Source organism: Callospermophilus lateralis, chromosome 1, assembly GCF_048772815.1.
Source record: "Callospermophilus lateralis isolate mCalLat2 chromosome 1, mCalLat2.hap1, whole genome shotgun sequence".
NCBI lineage: Eukaryota > Metazoa > Chordata > Mammalia > Rodentia > Sciuridae > Callospermophilus > Callospermophilus lateralis.
Window position 1 is genome coordinate 33,037,379 of NC_135305.1, and position 24,198 is coordinate 33,061,576.

The following is a 24,198-nucleotide window of genomic DNA, read 5'->3' on the forward strand; positions in this document are numbered from 1 at the left end:
GCTGAGAATTGAACCCAGTGCCTCACACATGCTAGTCAAGTGCTCTACCACTGAGCAACAACCCCAGCCACCAGTTTTAACATTTTATTTCTGTCTGTGAGATAGTTTGTAAATATATGCTAGAGTGAAGATTTCAGTTTAGTAATTAAAAGATTATCTGAGCACAGTGGCATGCACTTATAATTCTAGTTAGGAGATTGAGGCAGGAGGATCTCAAGGTTAAGGATAGCCCGTTGGAAGGAGGAGGAGAAGGTGGAGGAAGAGGAGGAGGAGAGAGGAAAAACCCAAGAATTGTCAGTTTAAATATTTTAAAATATTCAAGTGGAAATGTTTTGCTATTTGCCTACCCCCTAGTAAAATGCAGTTGCATAATTTGATATTAAATAAGCAATAAGCAAACAAAACTTGGACCTAGAAATACCACTTGACTGGCTAGTCTTTCTAACTATTTAAGGCTTCAAAGCATGAATACAATCACATGACTGGCTGCTTCTAGTCCAATCCATTATCACCTCTCCACATTCCCTTTTCCTTTTTATCAATATCCATCTTTTCCTTCCAGCCTCCCAATAGTCCCTGACCATTATGGACATATGGGATGCTTCTTTGTCTGATAGGATGTTGAATATGAAACTTTACAGTTGTGGTAGGAACAGATTTGGGGCAGGTGCAGCCCAAGAGGGGTCCTTTTGAACCTGCTTGCCTCCTTCTATTGCCTGTGATCTTTCCAAGAGAGAACAGCAGGAGATCATCAGTCAAGAGAACAGCCCTCTCTATTGCAGGACACACCCAACACAGCTGACCCAGGTTTGGGAAACATAAGGACCAACTCTATGGCCTGCCTCAACTCAAACAAGCAAGAAGCTGAATGGAACCAGAAAGCCCCAGTGATTGAGATGAATGCAAGAGGCATTTGGAAAGCGCATCACCACTGGCTCTTAAAATTCCAGTTTTAAAGGAAAACCTTTAGGTGGAGCTAATATTCATAAAAATGCATGCCAGAGTGAGAAATATTCCTTTTATGAATTAAGCAAAGCTTGCAGATTTTTCCCGTAGCTTTAAACACTCAAATACTAGTCAAAACCTGTGAATATGTATACATTCCTTTATATAGATAATTAGCCTCTTTATTGGCGGCGCCTCCTGGATTAGTAGGATTCTTCCATGCAAATAAGCTGTAGAGGAAGGCAGTATAACAAAGAATACCTTTCATGTGGCTTCAGATCTTCTTCAGTAAAACTTCCACATTTAGAGAAAGAGAAATGCCAAATTCCTAGATTTCCATAACCTTCTTTCAAATGGTTTTAAATTAACTAATTTATCAAAATAAAATCCTCACAGATTTTTCCGTTGATATACATGAGCAACAAATAGACCCACTCTTCCCATTCTTTGGAAAATAGACTCACCAAGGAGTGGATGTCTAATTTTGAACTTGTGACTGTGATAGAAGTCATGTGAGAATCATATGTATTGTTTGAGTAATAACCCACTGAATTTAAGATAAATATAGGCTAGTTGGTGCATTAGCATCTCAACTTAAGTTGCAATAAAGTTTTCCATTGATAGTACCAAATTTGCAACACCTCTCTCTCTTGGGCCAAGAGAGTTGGGTTTTTGGTTGGGTTTGTGAGTTTGGATTGACTTATTTGTTTAACCACTTTCTTTTCATGGTAGAAGTATCCATTTTTGTTGTGAGCCTAAAGTTTTGGGGTCCTTTGGTGGTTTTTTTAAAAAGTGATATTGTGGTCTCACATTTTAATGTTTCCTGGAAGAACTGGCCAGCTGTTTATTTTAATAACTTCACAGGAACCCACATGACAATATTTGAAGGCCATTTTCATATTACTCATTGTTTATTGTTTTGGTCATGTTTTTTTCCCAACAGGATGTAGCTTTCAAGGTAAGATTCGATTGGTTTTCCTTATAGTTCAGAAATCAAATTTAGAACTTATTAATTTTCTTCTGTCTCCACCACATAGTACCCTCTACCACCCTATCCTTCCCCTCAAAGGAACGTTCATGGTTTGGATAAATATTTCCACTAAGTCTGCTTTGAAAGCCAATTATTTAGAAACAAATACAATCTCAAGAACCACAACGTTTGAGGGTGTTAGGAAGTATTTAAACATAAATCTTCCTGTTCACCAGCCTCCCAAACACTAAGTCCTAAAGTGATGCCTGGAGGTGCCTGAGAAGAGGAAAATAACATTACGTTCTCTAACTGTGACTTTGGCACATTTCCGACCTCAGAAATAGAGTCGCCTCTTCAGAAATCATTTTAGAGTTAACTGATTGGGAAAATATGCAGGTCTATTCATTTTCACAAGTATACTTATAAAATCAAAGCTCAGTTCTCAAGATCAAGTCTTTATTGTCAAACATTAATGGATGTTGTAAAGTTTCATTTTTTTTTAAAGATTTTTTTTTTTTTTTAGAGAGAGAATATTTATTTCTTAGTTTTCGGTGGACACAACATCTTTGTTTGTATGTGGTGCTGAGGATCGAACCCGGGCCGCTCACATGCCAGGCGAGCGCGCTACCACTTGAGCCACATCCCCAGCCCCGTAAAGTTTTATTTTTAAAACAGATTTCACTACCTGCCGAAAGTAAATTTAGCATTCTTTATTCCTTCTCCAATCCATCAAGGAGGAGGAGGTCTGTTATTGTGTTCATAATTCCAAATTATTTATAACGTGCCATATGCTGATGCATTTCTGTCTTATTTGAATGAAACACAAAGTTAAAAATCCCTGAAGTTACTACAGTGTTTTGTGGAATCATAATATGAATTCTAAAAAGCATCGAGGAAGGTAGATTGCATTATAATCTGTGCCTGTGAAGGGCATTTAGGGGGGAAAAAACTTTCACATACTTGATTCCATTCTCTCATTGCTATGAGTGATAAAGCACATAATAAAACAGTCACAGAATCATAAGGCTAACGGGTTAATAGATAGTTCCGGTTTTCCTTCTTACAGATATGAAAGCCAGGATCCAAGGATGTTAAGTGAAATTTCCCAAGGGCTTTAGTTTTTCCAGAGTTTCCCATTACCTTTCTGTCTGATGCAGACTTTGTTAACCCCATCTTTCAGAGAATGTAAATCATAGCCCAAAGTCACTCAGCTATTCAGTGAACTGGGGACAGGTCTTTGCCTTCTAGCTCATTTTTTTCTACTCTCCAAGGCTCTGCCTGCTGTTGATCTCTGCTGGCTGAAGGGCCACTCCCATCCCATTTCTAGCTTTTAGGTGAAAAAGATCTCTGTTTCTCTCACAAGGTTCCACAGACTCCTGCAAACGTGTGGGTAACATCCTCAGGATCATTAATAACAGGAAATAAACATTCTGACTGCAGTGTTTTTTCAACTGCTTCTCCGAGTTACATAGTGTGTACTTAGTAAATATTGGTTGAGTTGAACGGGGAGTAGAGGTAACAGATCTCCTGGTTTTTCTGCGAGGACTGAAGACCCTGTAGAAGGAGCTTTTGGTTCCAGTGAGTAAAAGACGTGCTTAGCCAAGAGAAAACCTGAGAACCAAATCTGACTCCACCGCTTAAAAATCTCCGTGACCTTGGGAAAGTTACTAACTTTCCTGAACTATAATTTTCTTTTCTGTAAATACCATCTACCTTACAGGGATTTTATGCGGATTAAATTAGACAATGTGTGCACAGAGTTGGGCACACAGCGCACACCCTTCCCTGCCCCTCGTCTGTTCGGGAGGTGACTGGTAGCCTCCTTCTCCTCTTTGTTTGAAAGTCAGGGAATTAAAATCAAGCTGGGCTGTGTCTAGATAACTGTAGCATTATTGGCACAGCCCTGGAGACTGAATGAAACACAGGGTGTCATGACTTTATTTCATTGGCAAGTGCCACACGTGCAACCCATGGCGAGTGGTGAGGTTTTCCTTTTTTCTTTGACACTTCACTTAGCAAAGGAAACTCCCAGGTGAAGGGGGTTTTGTGTGGTGAAATTTGATTGTTTTGAAAAACGCTTTCTACAGTAACATGCTGTGGAACAATATTTAGTTAACTAAATGGTCTTTAGTGTTTTGTAGAGTAAATATTTAAAATCATGACGCTTCTGTGGCTTAGGTATACAAATGATATTATAGGATTTCTCCTTGAAATCATTGGTCAGATTTGTGCCCATACTCTACCTTTTCAAAATTTGGAGTATTCTAAAATAATAGTCACGTACTAAGAAATGGTAATAAGTATGAATGAGAAATTTATGTTTTGCAAATTCATAAACCCAATCTTTATGACCTGACTTTGTAGTTCTGTTATGGAAATGTTAGAATCTCATGATATATGTGTTTACCATAAATTTGTTACATTAAGTATTTGAGGTAGATTTTCAATCTGAATATCCTTGGAGCACAAATAAAATAGGATGATAAAATCTCTTAATTGTGCAAAAAGTACAATTACTATTCAAAATAGTACTATTGTAAAATAACTTTTGCCTACGCCTGTAGTTTATGCATATGCTGGACTTGAAAACTAGTGGCTTGTCAATGTGAATCGACTTGGTACACTGATAATGAGTTCAATCAATCTTGATTAAGACATTCCCAGCCTGTGAATTTATCAAGGCTAAACAGAGCCTTGGAAAATATAGGCCCTTCTTCCTGCTCCCAAACAGGAACATACTTTAGTTTAGAATTATTTTCATAGTGACTTTTATAATAGAAGGTTCATCTTGGGGATGAAGGGTGATAAGGAAGTTGGAGAAAAGCAGAATAATAACAACATTTTAATCAATACTATTATCATGAGAAAACTGGGTTTTGGCAACATGAACAATGGCAGTTATTTCCAGATGTTTAAAAAGTGAAATCTGCCCAGCACCACAGAAAAAAAAAATTAAAAAGAATAAAATGAAGTCTCCAGGATGCAGCATAATTTTGACTAAATGTCTCAGAAAAGAAACTACCAAAAGAAAAACAAAATACTAGAGATTAACAGATAATTTAATAAGGTAATTAACCCACGAAATAATATCAGCTCCTTAGAAAATGACCGTTTAAAGATGACGATCTTTTATTTGATCAAAATAAAGGTGACAGATGTTATATGTTTATCTTATGTCCATTTGTGTATTCGAAACTAAACTTCTGGCTATCCTCAGATGTACTATTGGCTGGGTTAATGAGAGAGTATTCTTTTTTAAATGTGTATAAATCTTTGCCATCCTTTGACTTTAAGAAAAATACAAATAGTGGCTGACTGGCCATAAAATCAAGAATTTGCAGTGGCAATAATCTCCTACTATGAGTTAGAATTCAATAATCACAAACGATCACTGAAGAAGCAGATTCTCCACACTGCTTTGTAAAAATATATAAATAAGGCGAAATGGTACAATCATACTATTTTCAGCAATCATTGAATATTCAGATTTTCTGGGAAAAGGAGTTAGAATCACCTCGTCCAAAGAGTGAGAGAGAGGCAGAAAGAAACTATGTCAGTAGCCAATAAGCAAATGATTTCGGCTTCGAATACCATTGCAAAGATGGTATATAAAACATTTTGCATAAAAGATTTATAAAATACAAAACTATAAGGCCTGGGTCCAGTTAATTCTTTTTGATATTTCAGTGTCACACATTCTTTTTCAAATTACACCCCCCAAAAGACACTTTTAGAATTAAAACATCCCTCCCTATCCTACTCTTCTCCTCTCCTCCCTTCTCCTCTCCTCTTCTCTCTCTCTCTCTCTCTCTCTCTCTCTCTCTCTCACACACACACACACACACACACACACACACACACATACACACACAATACCTCATCTAACATCTATGTTGCTTCAATATGTTGAAATTTTATTTGCTTCAAAGAGGTGGTTTTTTAATGTCAAAGCAATATAAATCATGGAAAACGAAATCATGTATAACTGCTATCTTAGTAAGTTTTTGCATTATATTTAGGTTAAAGAACTTTTATTATCTTTGCACTGAATTTTCTCAAAATTTCAGCACAGGAATTTTGGTGTACTTTATACTCACAAACAGGGCACTTTGGGACTTTGCTCTGATTCCCTACAGGTAACATTCTTTGAACATCTAATGCAGAAAGGATTTGATTGTTACATTGTATGTTATCTTCTCCTGATCCTGTTACTCTGGCCTGTATAGGCATCCAGTAGAACCCATGAAGAGAGTACAGACAGCTGACTGGATGAAGACGGCAGTAGGGAAAAAGAAAAAAAAAAAAAAACTCCCATTGTTTAGATTTCTGTCAGAGGATATAAGAATATTTAATTTCTTTTATCTCTGGGGCTTTCATTATCATTTAAATTTCATTTTACATTAATTGATCAGGGATTAGTAAAGCCATTATGCAGAAATTAGAATAAGACAAGCCAGATGGAATGAATAATTCATAAAGTCCAATTACGTTTTATTTCTGGTGTACTTTCAAACTTGCCTCTGACTTCTGTGCTATTTTGATGTGACAATATTCACTGGAAATCAAGAGTGCCATTTTAATTTATTGTATCCCTCTAGAGTGGAGGCATTTGTATGCAATGGGAGTATGTTAACGCATTTCTCCTCAGAACACCAATTTTAGGGTTCTTGGAAAGACAGATCTAGAAAATATAGCTCATTTTCTCTATAGAAGTTTAGGGGTACTACAAGGAGCCTCACCAATCCACTTGATTTGGGCGAACTACTCCCAACCAGAGAGTCTGAGGTCTTGGGAGTGCAAAATTTTCACCTCCTAGAAGAGATATAGCCCCTTTTAAAATATTTGTCCCCATCCCCCCGCCACCAAAGAACCGTTAAAATACGAATTTGGCCTGGAGTTGGACTGGAAGCCGCAGGAGCTGGTGCAGCTGCAGGCCGCGACCACGAGGTGGCAGGCGTTGCCTTCGATGCACGGGGCTCGGGCTCCGGGAGCGCCAAGGCTTCGGAGCTACCCGGCGGGTCTGAGCCCGGCCGACCAGACCACGACTGGGTTCAGGCTCCGAAAGACTCGCAAAGCGTTGCCCGGCGAGAATTCCGAGCTAATGGCATCCCCGTCCACCTGTCTGGAATGTCTCTTACAACTGTGTCTGAAACCGCCTCCCTCCGCCCGTCCCAGCCCCCGGCCCCTTCAGCGTGCCCCCCCCTCCGCCCCCCGGTATTTATTTATGCCACTGGACAGTTCTAGTCACATTAAAGCTCCGGTTCACCTTCTCGAGGACTTTCATCTCGGGAAGTTTTATGACACTTTGTGAATGTGCAAAGTTTTTAATTAGGCTCCCTAGACAGCCCGAGGCAGCAGCAGCGCCACAAAGTCTTCACGGTCTCTCTGCTTTACAGCACAACAAGCCGCTCTACTCCTTTGAAGACAATGCAGACTATGTGTACGATGTCATGTGGTCCCCCGTGCATCCCGCGCTCTTTGCCTGCGTGGACGGGATGGGGCGCTTGGACCTCTGGAACCTCAACAATGACACCGAGGTGAGCGGCGGCGCAGGCGCCCGGGCCCAGGGCTGGGAGGGGTGCGCAGGAGGCCACTCGCAGTCTCTGCCTCTTCTTCTAAATCGGCCTTTTTTGGACAGACCCTCCAATTGCAGGAGGGTTGCTGGCCCCCTTATTCTTGACTACCCTGAAGGGAATTGGCAGATGCATTGGCCAAAAGTCACTTGATTTCACTTCGTCTCTAAACTCTGGCAGATCCTGGACAATTAACCACCCTTTTTGGCAAAGAGCAAAACTATACGTGTTTACGCCTTTCCCGATGGTCAAGGATACACAGGCATTTTTCAGAGCAATGTTAAAAGAACTTTATTGGCAAACACTTGGAAAAAATTAGGTTTTGTGGACGCTGATTTTCAGATTGGGCTCTTCAAGGGGGCTATTTTGTTCAGCTTTTGCTATTTGTACAATTTCTATTTTGAACCCCCACACACAAAAAATGACTGTTAACTATTTTTGTTTGTTTGTTTGTTTAAATCTATCATCCATTTGATTTTCACTAAGGTAAATGTGCCTTGTCGAAGATGTTGAACTCAGAGTCAGCATCTGACAATGATGTTCAACTTTGAACAGATTAGCATATTTGAACAGGAACTCCGAATTTTTTTTAAGTGGAATTTTAACATGTCACATTCAGAGTAGTTCACAAGTGAAAAATGACTATTTTTTAAAGCAGTTGGTAGTGCAAATATATTGCTTTAAAATCATGCTGTATAGTTTCGTATTAAAATTTATGCCATATGCATTGTTCCTTTTTTCCAACTCTCAACATTATTGAGGTGGTAATTCAGCTACTTAGATATTTGGGTGTAGGAGTTTTTTATGATAATATTAAATATCCCTCAACTTTATAAACTAAAATGGTCTCTGCATCATTTCCTGACTTCTGATTCTGGGGAGCTCTCCATAAATACAAATGGGCAGATATGAGCAGCAAGGGCTGCAAACTATATGTCAAGTAGAGAACAAGAGAAAGGTCTTTTGAAGTGTTTTGAGCAGGAAGCAGCTCAGCCTTTTTAATTAGGAAGGGCTACAGCTGGAGGATATGAAGGAGGAGCACACTTCCTCATTTTTTTTTTTCTGGAAGAGGGCAGGGAAATATCCTTTAGATATTGTTATTGAGTAATTGTATTTTCAAGGGTATATATATATATATATATATATATATATGTGTGTGTGTGTGTGTGTGTGTGTGTATATATATATATATATATATATACAGAATTTCTGCCAAATTTATTTTTAAAAATCTTTCTGTTTAAATATTTTTCCGTTTACCTCAAAGAACTATGTGACAAGGAAGAATTATGTAATGAAACATCTTTGAAAATAATCAAAAGGCATGAGCATGTGAAATGCCCATCATTGTGGATGTTGAAATGTTTATAACATTATTACTCTTAATAGAAAGATGTTATTACCTTACATTGTAATGGTTTCCCAGTCTTTCATCACTGTTGATTAAAATCATATTGCTTCTATTTGGTAGAAGAAACTCACTTAAAGCAACCAAAAAACAAACACTTTCCAGATTGACTTAGGAGACCGCTATATCAGAAATCAGGCTTAGTTGAGGTAAGGATTAGGTGGTGCCCAAATGCAGGATACAGACCCCTTCATAATTCCTATATAACTTTTTTATTTTGTTTAATCTGTCTTTTAGGAAATTAATATGTGAACATTACCAAGTATAATTTTTTTCCCTTTTCTTTCTGTAGGTTTCAAGAGACAGCACATAAGAGTTTTATGATTAAACATTTAAAAAAAAATCATTACTGGTCATGCAAACCATTTAGTTTTGTGGTAAAAGTAATTCTGCTTTCACAATAATGTAAAGATATATTAAGTCTGACTCAAATCCAGTAATGAACTTAATGCTTTTTTAAAACCCTGAAATCACTTTTGCCTTCTATCAAGTTGAACAAGATTTTTCAAATGTTTATCAAATTAGGACATAAATTTGTGGGAGAATAAATGAACCTGAATTCCCAGTGCAGTAGTCTATTGGTTATTATTCAAAGTATTATGCTTTGAGACCAAGTTATTGGAGACTGCTCCTGTGCAAGAATAGTTCATATTTACCTACCTCAGAATTACTAATTTCTGCTGCTTGGTAATTTATGTCCTGTCTTATCTTTGCAAGTAAAACGATTGAGCCATAAAAACACATGAAAATACTTGCAAAACTAAAGAATAGAAGTGAGACAGGGTGAATACATGGATTATTTTCAATATAGATTCATCAAATTTTGAAGGTTCATTACCAATTAAATGCACACAGATATATTCTGTCGCTTCCTTTATGCAATTTTAAATTATTTTAGCACATATCATAGGCTGTGATAGCTATTTTTTGCTACTTATAGTATGTATGAAGAGAATATTTTAAAAGCTTAAAATGCCATTTCAGTTTGCTATATTATTTATATTCGAAGTTAACAAAAGTCTTAACATGTATTAGGAATTATTTTTAATTTCTCAAAAGGTCAGTGACCTTTAAGTGATTCATTTTCTGCTATGTTCATATTATCATTTTGGCTCTCTTTTTGAGATTATTCAAATAAAATCTGATACTAAATAGAATTAGATAAGAAACCTGCACGACCCTTCTAAATTATAGCGTTAAAAATTAACTCTGAAATTCTATAGCAAAATCACGGATTTGTTTTCTGGCCAGCACACCAATAATAAAGTGTATTGACAGAATTATGGTCCATCTAAATTCACATTGTTTCAGCCTTTGCAAGGTTTGGTTAAAAATTCAGACTCTAGCCTGCACAGCAGGTAGCTTTATTGTAGAAATTGTGTATTTTTAAAAAAATAAATGAGCCAGGGACTTTTGTTTTACATTTTTGCTCACAATTGACATGCAATGATTTAAGCGGGTCAAAGAATTTTTATTGATTTCAAGATTAAGTTTAAACATAGATTCTTACATATGATGGAGTTTTTATTGCTATTTTAAAGACAGGTATTGGGTCAATAATTTCATATAAACAGATGGTTTCAATTCCCTGAATAACAGAATGCAGAAGGTGCTAAGTCACAGTACATGTCACGTTTCCATCTTCGTGCAGTGTGGTTATTAGATGCAGGTCTCAAAGAGGGGCTGGAGATGCTCTCAGTGGCCTTCTTTTCACAGTTTTTTTCTTTGTGTTCAACATTTACAGTTTCCTTTCTTGTGGCGTGTTGTCTTTTCCCACTCCACATTCTTTGTAGAAGGCTCAGGAGATCTGATCTCTGTGTCAGTTATGGACTCCCAACCTTGAAGGCAAGAGTTCATACGACTAACTGCAGAAGAGGAATACACTCACTAAAAATCCTTCTTTCAAACACTAAGTTTCTTGTTAAAAAAAAAAAAAAAAAGTTCCATTTCAGCAGCTTGGCTTCTCTTTAATAATGACTATTATTATTATTAGTAATGTTTTCAGATTTCCAGAGTTTATTAAAGGAGACATAGTCATTTTCTACAAAGTAGGTGGCTATATTCTTAAAGGATATCACCCTGGAGTTATTAACAAAGTTTTGGATCATTTCCCACACTTTGGTACTTCCAGGGAGAAGGAAAGGAAAGAAAAGAAAGAGAGGAGAGAATTTTAAGTCTTTGAAACTTTCTACCTTCATTCTTTTTTTTTTTTCTAATTATACCCTCCCTGATGAGATTTGGAGTATCAATACATATATTTATTTCTTCCCTGAAGATCCATATTAATATGACTTTTACTCTAGCATACACCCCCACCTTTTGGCCTCTTATGGATCCTTATTCTTGATAAATTCTGAAATCTCTCTCTTTTCACCACAGCTCATGGCCCAATGGCGAAGTATTACATTTAGTTGTTGAATTTGTATATGGGATACCCACCTGCTGTAATTCAAAAAATATTTGTGTCACTGACTACACATCGACTATGGAAAAGATCTCCCTCCTTTTCTCTTTTGTTAAAGCATCTCTCCTCTTTGTCCCTTAATTCAGTGGAGCATATTATTTGAGAACAATGAATTCTTTTTACCCATGCACAAGGGATGTATGTTTCTTCCTGCACATGAAGCAGTAGTGATTCATGTGGTTAAATGTATCATTTTGTAAATTCGTGTATTTAAATCAATATTCAGAGGTTCTTTTTTCTGTTATTACCTCTTTGGCAGGTTCCAACAGCAAGTGTGGCCATTGAAGGGGCATCTGCCCTAAACCGAGTCCGTTGGGCTCAAGGTGGCAAAGAAGTTGCCGTTGGGGACTCAGAAGGCCGTATTTGGATCTACGATGTGGGAGAGGTACATGTTTGTTGTTTGGTTTTTGTTTGATGGGATTTTTTTTTTTTTAACTTGTGAGTCTACTTTAAAGATCTGGGGAAATGATTGACAAGACCTTCTGAGCTACAAGAAACCTCTCGAGTGCGTTTGCAAATTTCCACTGACTTCAGTGGGAGTTTGGCAAGGCCTCCTTGGGGCCTAATTTGGCCTCCATTTCCATGCAAAGGACACTTTAGTTAATGATCTGTATTCCTTTTAGACTGATGTAGAATTCCCAGCTTCCTGTGAAGCATGGAACTCCTCACCAATTTCATGAGAACAAAAAGTTTGCCAAATTGGTCATGTTAACATCAAAATTTGACTTTTATGTTTACTTTGAAAAGTCAAGTTTTAGTTGGTATGCTTAATTAAAATGTATACTATTTTTCTTTAATTAAAGCATAATCAATTAAGAAGGATGAGGTATCAGATATGGTACCATTTTTGTGGCATTCAAAGTTATATAAGCTATGTACCTCTGTGGCAAGTCTTATCATATAGTATGTAAAGTACTCTGAATATCATGACATATGTTAAAAGAAAAAAACTACACCTTTGGGCTGGGGTTCTGGCTCAGTGATAGAGCACTTACCTAGCATGTGAGGAACTGGATTTGATTCTCAGCACTGCATATAAATAAATGAATAAAATAAAGGTCCATCAACATTTAAAAAAAATTTTTTAAATCCAAAAAACTACACCTTTTATTTCAGAAAAAAAAATCTCCTTGACTTTGAATACCATCTTTGTTTAAGGCTATATCATTAATCAATTATATTTATCTCTTTATTTTTATTTCTGTGAGAAAGTATTGACAAATACTTTCATTTCTTGTGAGATTAAAGAAATTGTTCCCTAAAGACAAAGAAAATACTGAATTTTCAAGCAAAACAAGAGTGTCGTGCAAAGCTATTCTGGCATCATTTGAGTCTAACATTTTCATTCCAGAGGGAAAATACACCACATTTGTATGCGTAATGTCATAGGCCTGGAAGGTACTCTGTGAATACCGGTGCACACATTTAGTTGATCACACTGAGAAAGGTTCTTTATGGTTTCATCAAGTAGTAACCTATAAATGTGACAATCTTAGCCTGTTTGTTCTATAGTGGAACTTTTTTTTTTTTTTGGTGGAAGGATACTGGGGATTGAACTCAGGGGCACTTGACCATTGAGCCACATCCCCAGCCCTTTTATTAATATATTTTATTTAGAGACAGGGTCTACACTGAGCTGCTTAGTGCTTTGTAGTTGCTGAGGCTGGCTTTGAACTCACGATTCTCCTGTCTCAGCCTCCCAAGCAGCTGGGATTATAGACGTGTGCCACAGCGCCTGGCTTATAGTGGAACTTTTGATGACATACTGTATACTGCTATATGGCACAGTGGATTATGTTGAAACCATCTAGATGGTTTTATGAAATTTAACTGGGGACAGAAATTGAATGACCTTAGAAATGGGAGTTTTCTCTTCTGGGATGAATATCTTACTCTATTTCATTAGATCCTCCCCCTTGATTACTACTGATGCCACAAGCTGAGTCATGCCACAGTGACAAAGAATCTGTTAGTATTGGCCCACACTGGTAACGATGTAAATGGTCAGTTAACTACTGACTTACTTTGAAGTCTTTGGAGAAGAGAAAGCCCTTTGAGCCAGAAATGTTGCCAGTAGAGTTAGAGCAATATTTTCATCAAAATGAATATTCTTTATAGTTAATGCATCCTCTCCATGGTCTTCACCAAAGTGAAACTAAATAACAATAAAACAAATACTGGGTTTTGAGTTATTTCCTAAAATATAAAAAAAAAATGGACAACAGAAAATGTAAAGAAACAAACCAAAAAAAAGTTTATTTCTTTCCGTTCTCTGTTTTATTTATTTTTTTCTCTTTGTTTCCTTCATTTATAACAAGTGTAGTTGTGGGAGAAAAATAAATGTGGAGACATGCTCAGAGGATGAAATGGCAGAAAGTAGATGAAACCTAAAAACTCTTTTCTCTATCTCCCCTGAATATACATAAGATCCCTCAACTCTCTTCAGATTATTTGCAGCATTAATTGTTTTATCCCAGTTTGTTGTACCTCGGGAGGATTAAAAAGCAGACTAGTTTAACAATCTGGCTTATTTTTAAAAAGGCCTTTTGTTTATATACACACATGCAAACATACCCCACCTCTATGCAATAAGAAAACAGCCTAACGTGCAGAATTCTCTGCAGTAAAGTGTCTTTATAGCTTATGGACAAAATTTCTTGAATATAACTCATATTATGGGAGGATATATGATTTTACAAAAGTTGCCTGGGCTGATATGTGGCTGCTAAAACTTCTTTCTAGGGTGCTATCATCATTTCTAAATTGTAAAGTGCTGTTATACTCATATTTCTACTATCGCACCAGCAGGTCAGGCTGGTTTTCATTTTTGTATTATTGCCCTTGCTTTTCTAAGTGATATTACAGACTATAGAAATGTCTGCAACTATAGGCCAGTCTTGCCTATTGTCTGGAGTCTAGACAGGCTATAGAAAAATCTGTGTGACACATAATAGGCCAAACAATTTGTAGGGTTGTTTATCCCTACAAATTCACTACCAGGGGGGAAAAAAACAAGGATATACGATTTTATTGAGCGTAGGTAATATTACAATCCTCTAGCCCTTCTCTGAATGACCAAAAATCAGGATAGGCTTATACACTTGAACGATTCTTTCTGTATTGTTTGATCATACACAAAGCAATGTATAGCTCAGAAAGACTCAGACTTAACAAAATCATTTTGTCTTAACTATAGTTTTCTTGCTAAGTACTTTTGTAAAGTATCTTCTATTTTCTTCAAAGGGAAGAAAGGCATTTCTATTTCTCTTCTCACCTCTCTGAACTATTCTAAATCTCTGAAGCCCACGACTGGAGGTGCCATGTACCAAAGGGAAAGACGACTTCCCTGCAGCAAAGGCTTAGCCAAAGCCCACTTCTGAAAGATGCTAGATCCCTTCATGGGCAAATGCTGCCATTACTGTAATTACCATTGTATCGTTCACCAGCCTAGAACGGACAGAGCACAACTGTACTTTGAAGAAAAGGGCACCCTCAAAACAGTGCCTTCCCAGCCTTCCGAATCACCTCAACTGTGGGAAGCCAGATGGAATGCCTTCACAGAAGGTGGCCCATTGAGAGTTTCAGGTCAAATTTAAGGGTCGTGTTTGGCTGATGAGAGGGAAGGGGTTTGAGTAGGAAGCAATTTCAAAAGAAAAAATACAGAGGAAGAGAAAAAAAATATGATATTGAAGACCAAATTGTTATTCAAAGTCAGTTTATCAGTATTCAAAGTCAGTTTCCTGGTCCCCATTAAAACTGAATTTCTCCCCAAGGTCTTGATGGTCTTTGAATTGAAAGCCTTGCGTTGTGAAATCCTCCAGAAACAAGATGAAACACTTTTAGATAAGCCTTATAGTACAATCGATGTAAGAAAATAAATGGTAGTTTTTAGAGTCTGCGTTGTTGATCTGTTTTCCTCGGGATCTTAGTATATTAAACGTCTTAATGTCTGCCTGGGGGAAGACATCCCACATTCCTTCTCTCATTGTTGACCTGACTGAGATCAGTGGTAGGCTGGGAAGAAAGGAAAGCAGCTCTCTCATGCCAAGGTATGATTCCGCAAGTGGAGTCAGCTCCACATGCCTGGTGCCTGGGACCCGTGAAATTGTATGGGGCTGGGTACTTAGAAGAACATGAAACTTGGTTTGATGCTCTATTGTCATTATCTTGCAATCACTAAGAATGTTCAACAATGGGCTCCATGTTTTCATTTTGCATGGGCCCCCCAAGACTATGTAGCTAGTCCTGTCCACAAGAGTATTACTCTTAATACACTGATCACAAGGGCAATCAGAAATGAGAAATGTTAGCCCTGATCTAGATCATTAGAAAGGAGAACCTCTAGAAATGTGGTTCTAGAGGTACCAGTACATGCTGCATGGTTTTCTTGGTACATATTTCTTAAAACTATTTTAAAATGTGCATGAGAAAAGGCAGTGATTCTGTATTAGAAACATCATCAGGTGCAGAAAAATAGAGCCAGAGCCAAACTGGAATTTCTAATTGACCTCCCCACACCACCCTGTTTTGATCACATCGTAATTTTAACTGAAAGTATAATATAACTTGGAGGAGGATCTCTGTAATGCCTTCTTCATCAGTTGAAGTGGGGTGGGATAGACTTTCTCTCTCCACACATTATCAATAGCTCCCTGATAGGAGAGACTCCCGTGACTACCAATGGAGACATTTCCATTCAACTGCAGGTAGATTTGCCCTCCTGTGAGACCTGGCACTCAACGAGAAGGGCACTGCAGAGAGGAACCCTGGTGTCACCAGTCACTAACAACCGTCTGCCTCACCTCCTGTCCCAGCTGAGGCTGCAGCTGCTGCAGGGAGTCCCAGCACAGCGCCCCCATGATCATGTTCTTCACTATTATGTACAATTATCATCTATGACTTCTTAGATGATGGCAGAGAACTGTGGCTTGAATCCAGATTTACTGATGCAATTTATTATGAGCTTCTGAGTGGGTAAACAGAGTATTGTATATGAGCTCACTGAAATCACCGGATTGGGTTTGTCCATCCCCCGCCCACCCACCTTTTTTTTTTTCTTTTTTGTTTGATCTAAATGTCAAAGATATTAGTAATATCTCAGGGCCTATGAATCAGGAAGTAAAATATAAAACAGCCATGTTTTCAGGTAGGCCACGTGATGCCATGTTTATATAGCACATATTTTTGGTTGTTTGATTTCAGCATTGTATCTGGAAAATATACCGTACACATTTATTTTCACAGATAGGGGTCTATTTTCTTTGCAGAACAGGTGCTTAACTCCCATTAGCAAAAATTGAAGTTATGCAAATCCAACCAAAGACAGAAGAGACCCCTTCTTATTATTTGGCTGAAGTTTTTATTCTATTTGTGCTTTGAAAAGCTACAAATAAACAGTGGTTGCATGTACTAGTTAAATTTTCCGAAATCTAAAATTTTAAAACTGAGCCTAGCCCTTGATTAAATTTTGAGAAATCCCTAAACTATGGGGATGCCACAAGTTTGGGGTCCCATTCAATTAATGAAATATGAGGAAGACAACAAGTCATAGATTAACTCCAAGTATAACCTGAAAACATTGTGTGTGTTAGAACACATAAAGAGCTCTTAATCATTGTTGGATTTTTTTTTCTCCCCAATGATGTGTGAACACACATATTTTAAAGAAGTGAAAATAAAAATTACTCACTGCCATGGCCCTTTTACTGAATAGCAAGATTTTCTGTATATACGAAGCTGGTCTTAACAGCGCATGGGCCAGTGAGTATAGAATTATTCACGTGTCCTGATGATTGATAGTCAGCCTATCTACCTGTCTTTCTTGCAGATGTGTTTTATAGAAAGCCCGCTGCCATTGTTAATGCTTCAGTGCTGTCACACAGATGCGGCTGTCATAAATATCCCCTAACAACTATGTTTGCTGCTTATCTGAATTAGTTAGAATGCTGTTTGCAGCTCCAGTTTTGAAAGAAGCAGTTTATCTTCCACCTCCTATTATTTCTTTTTCCATTAACCTCTTCCAGGGAAGATTTTGTTTTCAGTTGTTATAAATACATGTAGCTTTCAAATCCCTGATTATATTTTTATGGTAGTCAAATGATAAATTTCCAAAATAATTTTCAGCTTAGAGTAGGATTTGAAAAATAAAGTGATAACTTAAAAATGGTGATTTGTGAGATGGATAAACTTTATCACCCTTGCTTTATTTGGTATTCCATTGGCTAATTACCAAATAAAACACGTACGAATTTTTAAATTTAAATTCTTAACTTTGGTAGCATTACAAACAGCTTGTTTGATCTGATTGTTTAGAGACTGAAAGAATACCAGTAATTGCATTACAAATTTCAATAAATACAATTCATTTGATATTCATTCAGATATTTAAATACCTTGACAATGTTTCAGAATGGAAAAAGGCAGGTGAATACGAGAGGTCATATTTTACTGCTAAGAAAAAATAAACTGTGATTTTAAATATCCATTTTAATATATTTTAAAGCTGAAGGGAATAATTAGACTTAAAAGTCTATTTGGAATCCCAACAGAAAAACAGCCTGTGTGATGTACTTTAGAATGACGGTCAAGGTGTTGTACATAAGGACTATTAAAAAGGGCCCCCAACAGTTTTCACAGCCAGCAAGAATAAGAAGAAAAAGAAAGTGATTCCATGTACCGTTTCTCTTGCACTTCTAATAGCAGTTCAGTGTAGTAACATCTGATAAACTGCAAGCACTGGGAGTTAGAAAGGGTCTGAGTGACATAAAATAAATACAACACATTTATGGATTTTAAGTGGATTACACTTAAGCAGTAATTGTTTGCTTGGTGGAACTACTTCCTATTTTCCAACAGAGCAGGAGACCCCTGTCTATTCTCATAAGAAGACTGGGCCTTTAATATAAATAACCGTCTTCCTTGGGAAGAGGGTACGCACAACACAAAATAGGAAGTTAAACTGAGATTTGGGGATTCATTCAAACAAAAATCCCTTAATGAAAAAGGAACTGCATTTGAAATCAGCCAGTTATTGTGATTTCTGGAGGCTGTTATCCCCTGCTCAAGATGAACCTGCCAGCCTGGCTGAGCTTTGGTAGCCTCCAGAAGAGAGCAGAGCTGGTCTCAACCACGTCCAGTTATGATCAACCCAGGCACTCGTTTTTCTCATTAAGGGAGCAGGGCAGGAACTTGCTGGTTTCTTGAAGGTCTTTGTAAGTACTGGCTTATTCTTTGATGGAGAAACAATATTAGTTTCTTTAGCGGATGCTAATTATTTCCTTTGGCTTTCCTTCCCTGGAAGGAAAAGATAGGCATAAATTCTTCCATGATGTGAAATGTCCAGATAAAAACAGAATATCCAAATACCCAGTTCTGTCAATAGTATCTAGATATTTTATAATTCAGAAACAAAAAGTTGGGATTTCCACTGGATTTTTCAGATTTTTATCTGACTGTTAGCGTTATGGCCACAATGCTGAGCAGTTAAGTCACAGAGCACAAAAGCATATTTGTATGGGCAGATTTGGGGTGCTAATAAATATAATTATATGAAATCAGCCACTTTGAAATAATGTATTAATTCAGTTCTTTGTCATAATAAATTACATGTGTTTGAAAAAAATAATTGTGGTAAAATGTATGATTGTAATTTTAGTATTAACTTGATTTCTCCTGGGAAAAGTGCTTAATTTTAAAAAGAAAAGAAAAGGTGCTATTAATTCCAATTAATGTTATAATTACTCATCTTATAGTGAACGTAGTAGCAGTGGCTTTCATTTTGATAATGATACATGTAAAAGGCCATGATTAGACTAATTATTATATAAATAGTGTGCTTATTCAAATAGCATTAGTTTATGAAAATGGACGTAAAGGATTAATACTTTTTCGAGCAAATTTTTTTCTGAATTGATATAAAAATACTTACAACTTTTATGAGGTGGTTGATTAAATGAAAAGAAAGCCCTAATATCTAATTTTGTAAAAACCAATTAATGTGTGTATAGTAATTTGCAATATTCACTGAAATTCATATATTCTCGTTTTGGTGATAAATGGTCTATGAATATAAACCTACTGAAACAAGAACCAGTTGTATAATTAACCATCTTTATGATTCTTCTGTGGTTTCAAACTGTCATTTTCAATAGCGGTTTGGATTCTGAAGCAGTCATTAATTATAGTGTTAATTTTTTTTAATGGCTGACAAAATTGTGTTTGGTTTTAGAATTTCAAAACTGCTAAATTTTATCTTGAAAAATTGCCTCTTAGAACAGTAGCCTCAAATCACAGCTTAGAAGGCCCAGTATAAAGTTGTCCAATCATGTGTGGATCTAAACTAAACATTGGTCTATATAGAAAGGGATCATCAATTATTTTTTACAAGTATTTGTGTGCTGCTATTAGCATATTTAAATTATAATATGAAGTTAATTGTGTTCTTATTTGTGTTTATGTATAAATATTTATATGCCATGTAGGTTGGATTGCTAAGTGAGATAGTGAATGAATCATTGCATTCGGCTTTCAAGGAAAGTTTACACGAATCTTTGAAAATGTCAGGTATCAGAACATCTTTTAAATTTTAAAACATCAATTATTTATTATTTAAGGAAAATGCAAGCTTCTAACATCGTAGAAGAAATTTTGCCTTTTACTTTGAAGCTACTGGGTAGATAAAATTGCTCCATGGCCCTTTCTCCTGCTGACCAGCTAGTTGTTTTTCAATATTTAGTTAGATTCAGTCTTTTGTTTTTATTGGTCCCAGAAATAAGTTTTCTCAGATGGAAGGCAAATGCCTTCTAGTATTATAAAGACAAAGGACCACTTTGACTACTCATGTTGGTAACCCTGCTCTGGCAGTCACATGAGTGTGACATCCACAGAAGCATGTAAAGTGGGGACTGGGAATATAGCTCAGTTGGTAGAGTGCTTGCCTTGCATACACAAGGCCCTGGGTTCAAAATACCCAACAAAACCACCAAAAAAAAAAAAAAAAAAGCATGCAAAGTGTCAGAAGAGGCTAACATCATCAAGCACAGTGCTTGGCACATAATAGGCACTCAGTAAATATTTGATGGGAGAATGAATGATTCACAGGTGACAATTTGGGAGAAAATGAAGCGAAAGCTTAATTGTTTGAAGCATTCAGAATGCAGTCTCCAAGTTCACTATAGATTGAGGGACAGGGGAAAATTCATTTAACTACATTTGCACACAAAAAAATGCATATTTAGAAAATATATTCTGAAAAGGGTACTTATCCTTCCTCCTCAGTCTTTATCCCAGTCTCCCTCCCCTCCTGTGCTTTTAAAAGTGAGCAATTGGCCACTAGAGCAATGAAAGCATAACAGTTGATTCAAACAGTTGTCAAACCACTGGAAAAAATGCTTCCTTTTCATTGTGCTTTTTTTGGACACTATAGATATGGTAAATCATGAACTGCATTATAAAAATACCTCTTTTATGCCCAAACATTCAGTAGGAGGGAATGACATTTCTTTTATTACCTTGGTAAATGTTTTTAAGGTGTTTAGCAATAAGCCGCCTTTTTGTCAAAACTGCTTAGATGCAGTGGTTGCTAGGAATTTACTAGAAAACCTATAGTTAATAATATCAAGAAAGGAACGGAGAGATGGTTAGTCAGCTAATAGGACAGATCGCCTTGAGTAGCACATGCTTTTTCTTTTTCCTGCCATTTTCTTGATCTTTTGTGCTATGGGAAAAGGCATAATTGAAGTTTAGAAAGTTTCTTTTCCATCGTTGCTTCTCAGCCACTGTTTTTCGTGTTTTCTTCATCTTTTGGACCAAGAAATGAATTATGCCAAGTGGTAGGGAAAAAAAATAATTATGCTTTAAAAAATATGAACAGAGATATCTTTTAAGTCTCAGCAAATTAGCTCTTTCTTCTTCTTCTTAGCTCTTTTTTTTTTTTTTTTTCTCTTCACAGGTAAAAATGCCAGAATTTTGACAGGCTTTTTAGATGCTAAATTTTAACATGAAGAGTATGTTTAAATGTTAATTTCTTAAGGTAGTGTTTAAAGTATTAATTTCCTTGGCTATTTACTGGGTTATTGAAATTGATATAGACCCATACTTTTTTACTATTTACTTTGTCTTTTATGTCCTACTTTCATTTCTTACCGTAATTAGGTGGTAATGGATTTTTTTTTAAAGTGTTATTCTAAGAATCATGCAGTAAAAATAAATTGCTCATTTAAAGACACAGGGAAGAGACTTTTGGCAGAGGGGTCTCAAGCTTCATGAGTCTATGAGGGTTCCCTTAGGTGGAATTTTCACATGAAAACAAATTCAAGAATAGTCAGATACCATCGGGGTGTACTAGATTAGAACACTCCTGAGTTTCCCCGAAATTTTAACCTATCAACTGGGAATGGCAGCCTCTGCAGAGCAGAAACTTGTGTGACTCTTGCTTTCTCTACTTCTCTGAAACTGCTCTAAATACTAAGTTACCACATAGTATATCTTTTTGTGGTCGAACCCTGTAGTACATTTACGCCCTCTGTATACTGCGTTCTGGCTCAGGATTCTGTCGGTGGTTTCATCCATTGTTAACAGTGATGCTAGACTCTCCCGAGAGTTAAATACAGTGGAGCTGTATTTATGGGAGGCTGGGATGCTTGGCCGTTCCTGCGGCTGTTTCATCGCTTATTACCTCCCACTTTGCTCCCATCTGTGTGTGTGGCAAAGGGAATTGTCCTAAAAAATACAGGCTTCCTCTGAACACAGGCGTGCATTTGTGTATCAGTAAATCAACAGTCTCCTGAATTTGGGTGACATTAATAATTGTACTTTTTATAAAGCTTTTAGAGCTCAAAAGGGTTTAACAGTCATTTGGTGGGAACTGACACAACGCTTCCACCGTCTCTGTAAATGCATTGAAAGAGAATAGGTATTAGAGTGAAAAGGTAATTTGTAAGATATCTTTTTAACAGAAAACTTGAATGTTTAGGTTAACACAGAAGATGGATTTGTTATGTATCTGTTCAGAATCAATGCTCAGCATAATAGTCCCCCAGACTTTTTTTTTAAATGAGTTCATTTAATTGAAAGATTACAAAGATGCCGATGAACCGCATATCCATGGAATATTTATCTCGAAACCTAGATTCCTATTCACTTAATTTGTTTGCCATGGTTAATGTATCTGAGAAACCAAACTGAAATTACCGAATACTTTTCTAATGTCTTAATTATCCAAGATTTCTTGAAATTACCTATTTTAAACTAACCAATGCCTAAGCCAGATATTTTTACCATAAAAAATATGCATAGAGTTGGTAGGAGTTACTGCAGATAATGAAGCAATTTAAAATCAGCTGCTAGGTTCTATAAACTCTCAACAATTACTAAAAAACAAGGGAAGTTTGACTGAGGGACTGTTTAAAATGGTTAGCCAAGTTCTAATAAAGAAAGATGTGAATGGTATCTGTGTGTTTAACCCTGGTTACAAAAAGTCACTTCGTTTTTTATAACAACATGTTCAGCTGTTACCAAGCCTTATAACTTGAGGTGAATGAAACATAGAATCCTGCTGTAGGAAGTGCCATAACAAAGAAATAGCTAGATTAGGATGTATTGATCATATGTGAAAAATAAAATATATGTATAGATATGAGCGTGTGTGTTTATACTTAAAAAGAATATTTATATTTTAATTAACTGGCAGAATTTCTCTTGTGATCTGGAAAAACAAAACAAAACAAAACTCTTTCCCTGTACCTAGCTCATGAAAGTTAGCTATTATTAAAAGAATGACTAAGAAATCATCTGTATGAGGCATTTTTTTGTTGTTATTTATTTGTTTGTTTGTTTAGTTGTTGATGGACCTTTATTTTACTTATTTATTGTGGTACTGAGAATCGAACCCAGGGCCTCACACATGCTAGGCAAATGCTCTACCACTGAGCCCCAACCCCAGCCCCTGTATGAGTTTTTAAGAACTAAAATGTAGTAAAACATAAGGGAAATTTTCTTTTTAAAAAATGCAACTCTACATAGGTGAAAGAGGAAAATGGGAGAAAGTAAAGAGGGAGAGGAGCCAGAAAAAAAGAAAAGAAAAGAAATGGGAGGAGAATAAATATTAAGAAGGAAAAATAAGAAAACTATCACTTATTTAGAGTTTATCATCTGCCAAGCGCTTTGCTAAACTTATTGAGCATTTTGTGTTAAGCTTACTGGGAGTTTTTTGTTTGTTTGTTTGTTTGTCTTATCTAATGTTCAAAACAGTGTTAGAAAATAGGTCTTATAATTCCTTTTACACAAGTGAGGCAGTGAAGATCAATGATGTTTCCTGAGGAAACACAGAAAATAAGTTGCAAAACTGGTAAAAAAAAAAAAAAAAGAGAGAGAGAGAGAGAAGAGAGAGAAATGATCTGATTGCTATCTAAGGTGGAAAAAGTCCACCCTGATACAGTTCTCAAAATCTAGTTATTACACATTCTGTGCCCCCTGTTAGGTACCCAAGAAGCCCAGGCATGACACCCAGTGGCCTGACAGATTTGTCGCAGGAGAGGGTGGGGGCGGGAGACATCCAAAGGTCCCTCAGTGGGAGAGGTGGGTACAGATCCATGATGCAACCTCACAAGTACTAGGAGAGGGGAGCAGCTAATGTGGTCCATTTTCATGAATTTTTTTTACACGATTTCTGTATTTTTGCTTTTTATTTTCAACCTTTTGTCTCCCAAGACTCTAAGAAGGTTAAATAAAGTCCTTAGAATCTTTTAGCAGGTGTCTTGAAATTCATTACCCGCCTGCCATTCTGCCCTGGAATGCTGGCCGTTCTCAGAGGGTGAGGTCCTTGATTGCCCCACACAAA

The 24,198-nt window shown here is 36.7% G+C and overlaps 1 protein-coding gene across 1 annotated transcript in view; it reads left to right on the forward strand.

Moving 5' to 3' along the window:
- The window catches only part of Dync1i1 (dynein cytoplasmic 1 intermediate chain 1), a 293,109-nt gene that overhangs the window by 264,192 nt on the left and 4,719 nt on the right, over window positions 1–24,198 (forward strand). Inside the window, exons 15-16 of the mRNA XM_076861407.2 lie at window positions 7,312–7,452; window positions 11,620–11,745. Coding sequence (XP_076717522.1) covers window positions 7,312–7,452; window positions 11,620–11,745 — 267 coding nt within the window. The remainder of the gene's footprint in view (window positions 1–7,311; window positions 7,453–11,619; window positions 11,746–24,198) is intronic.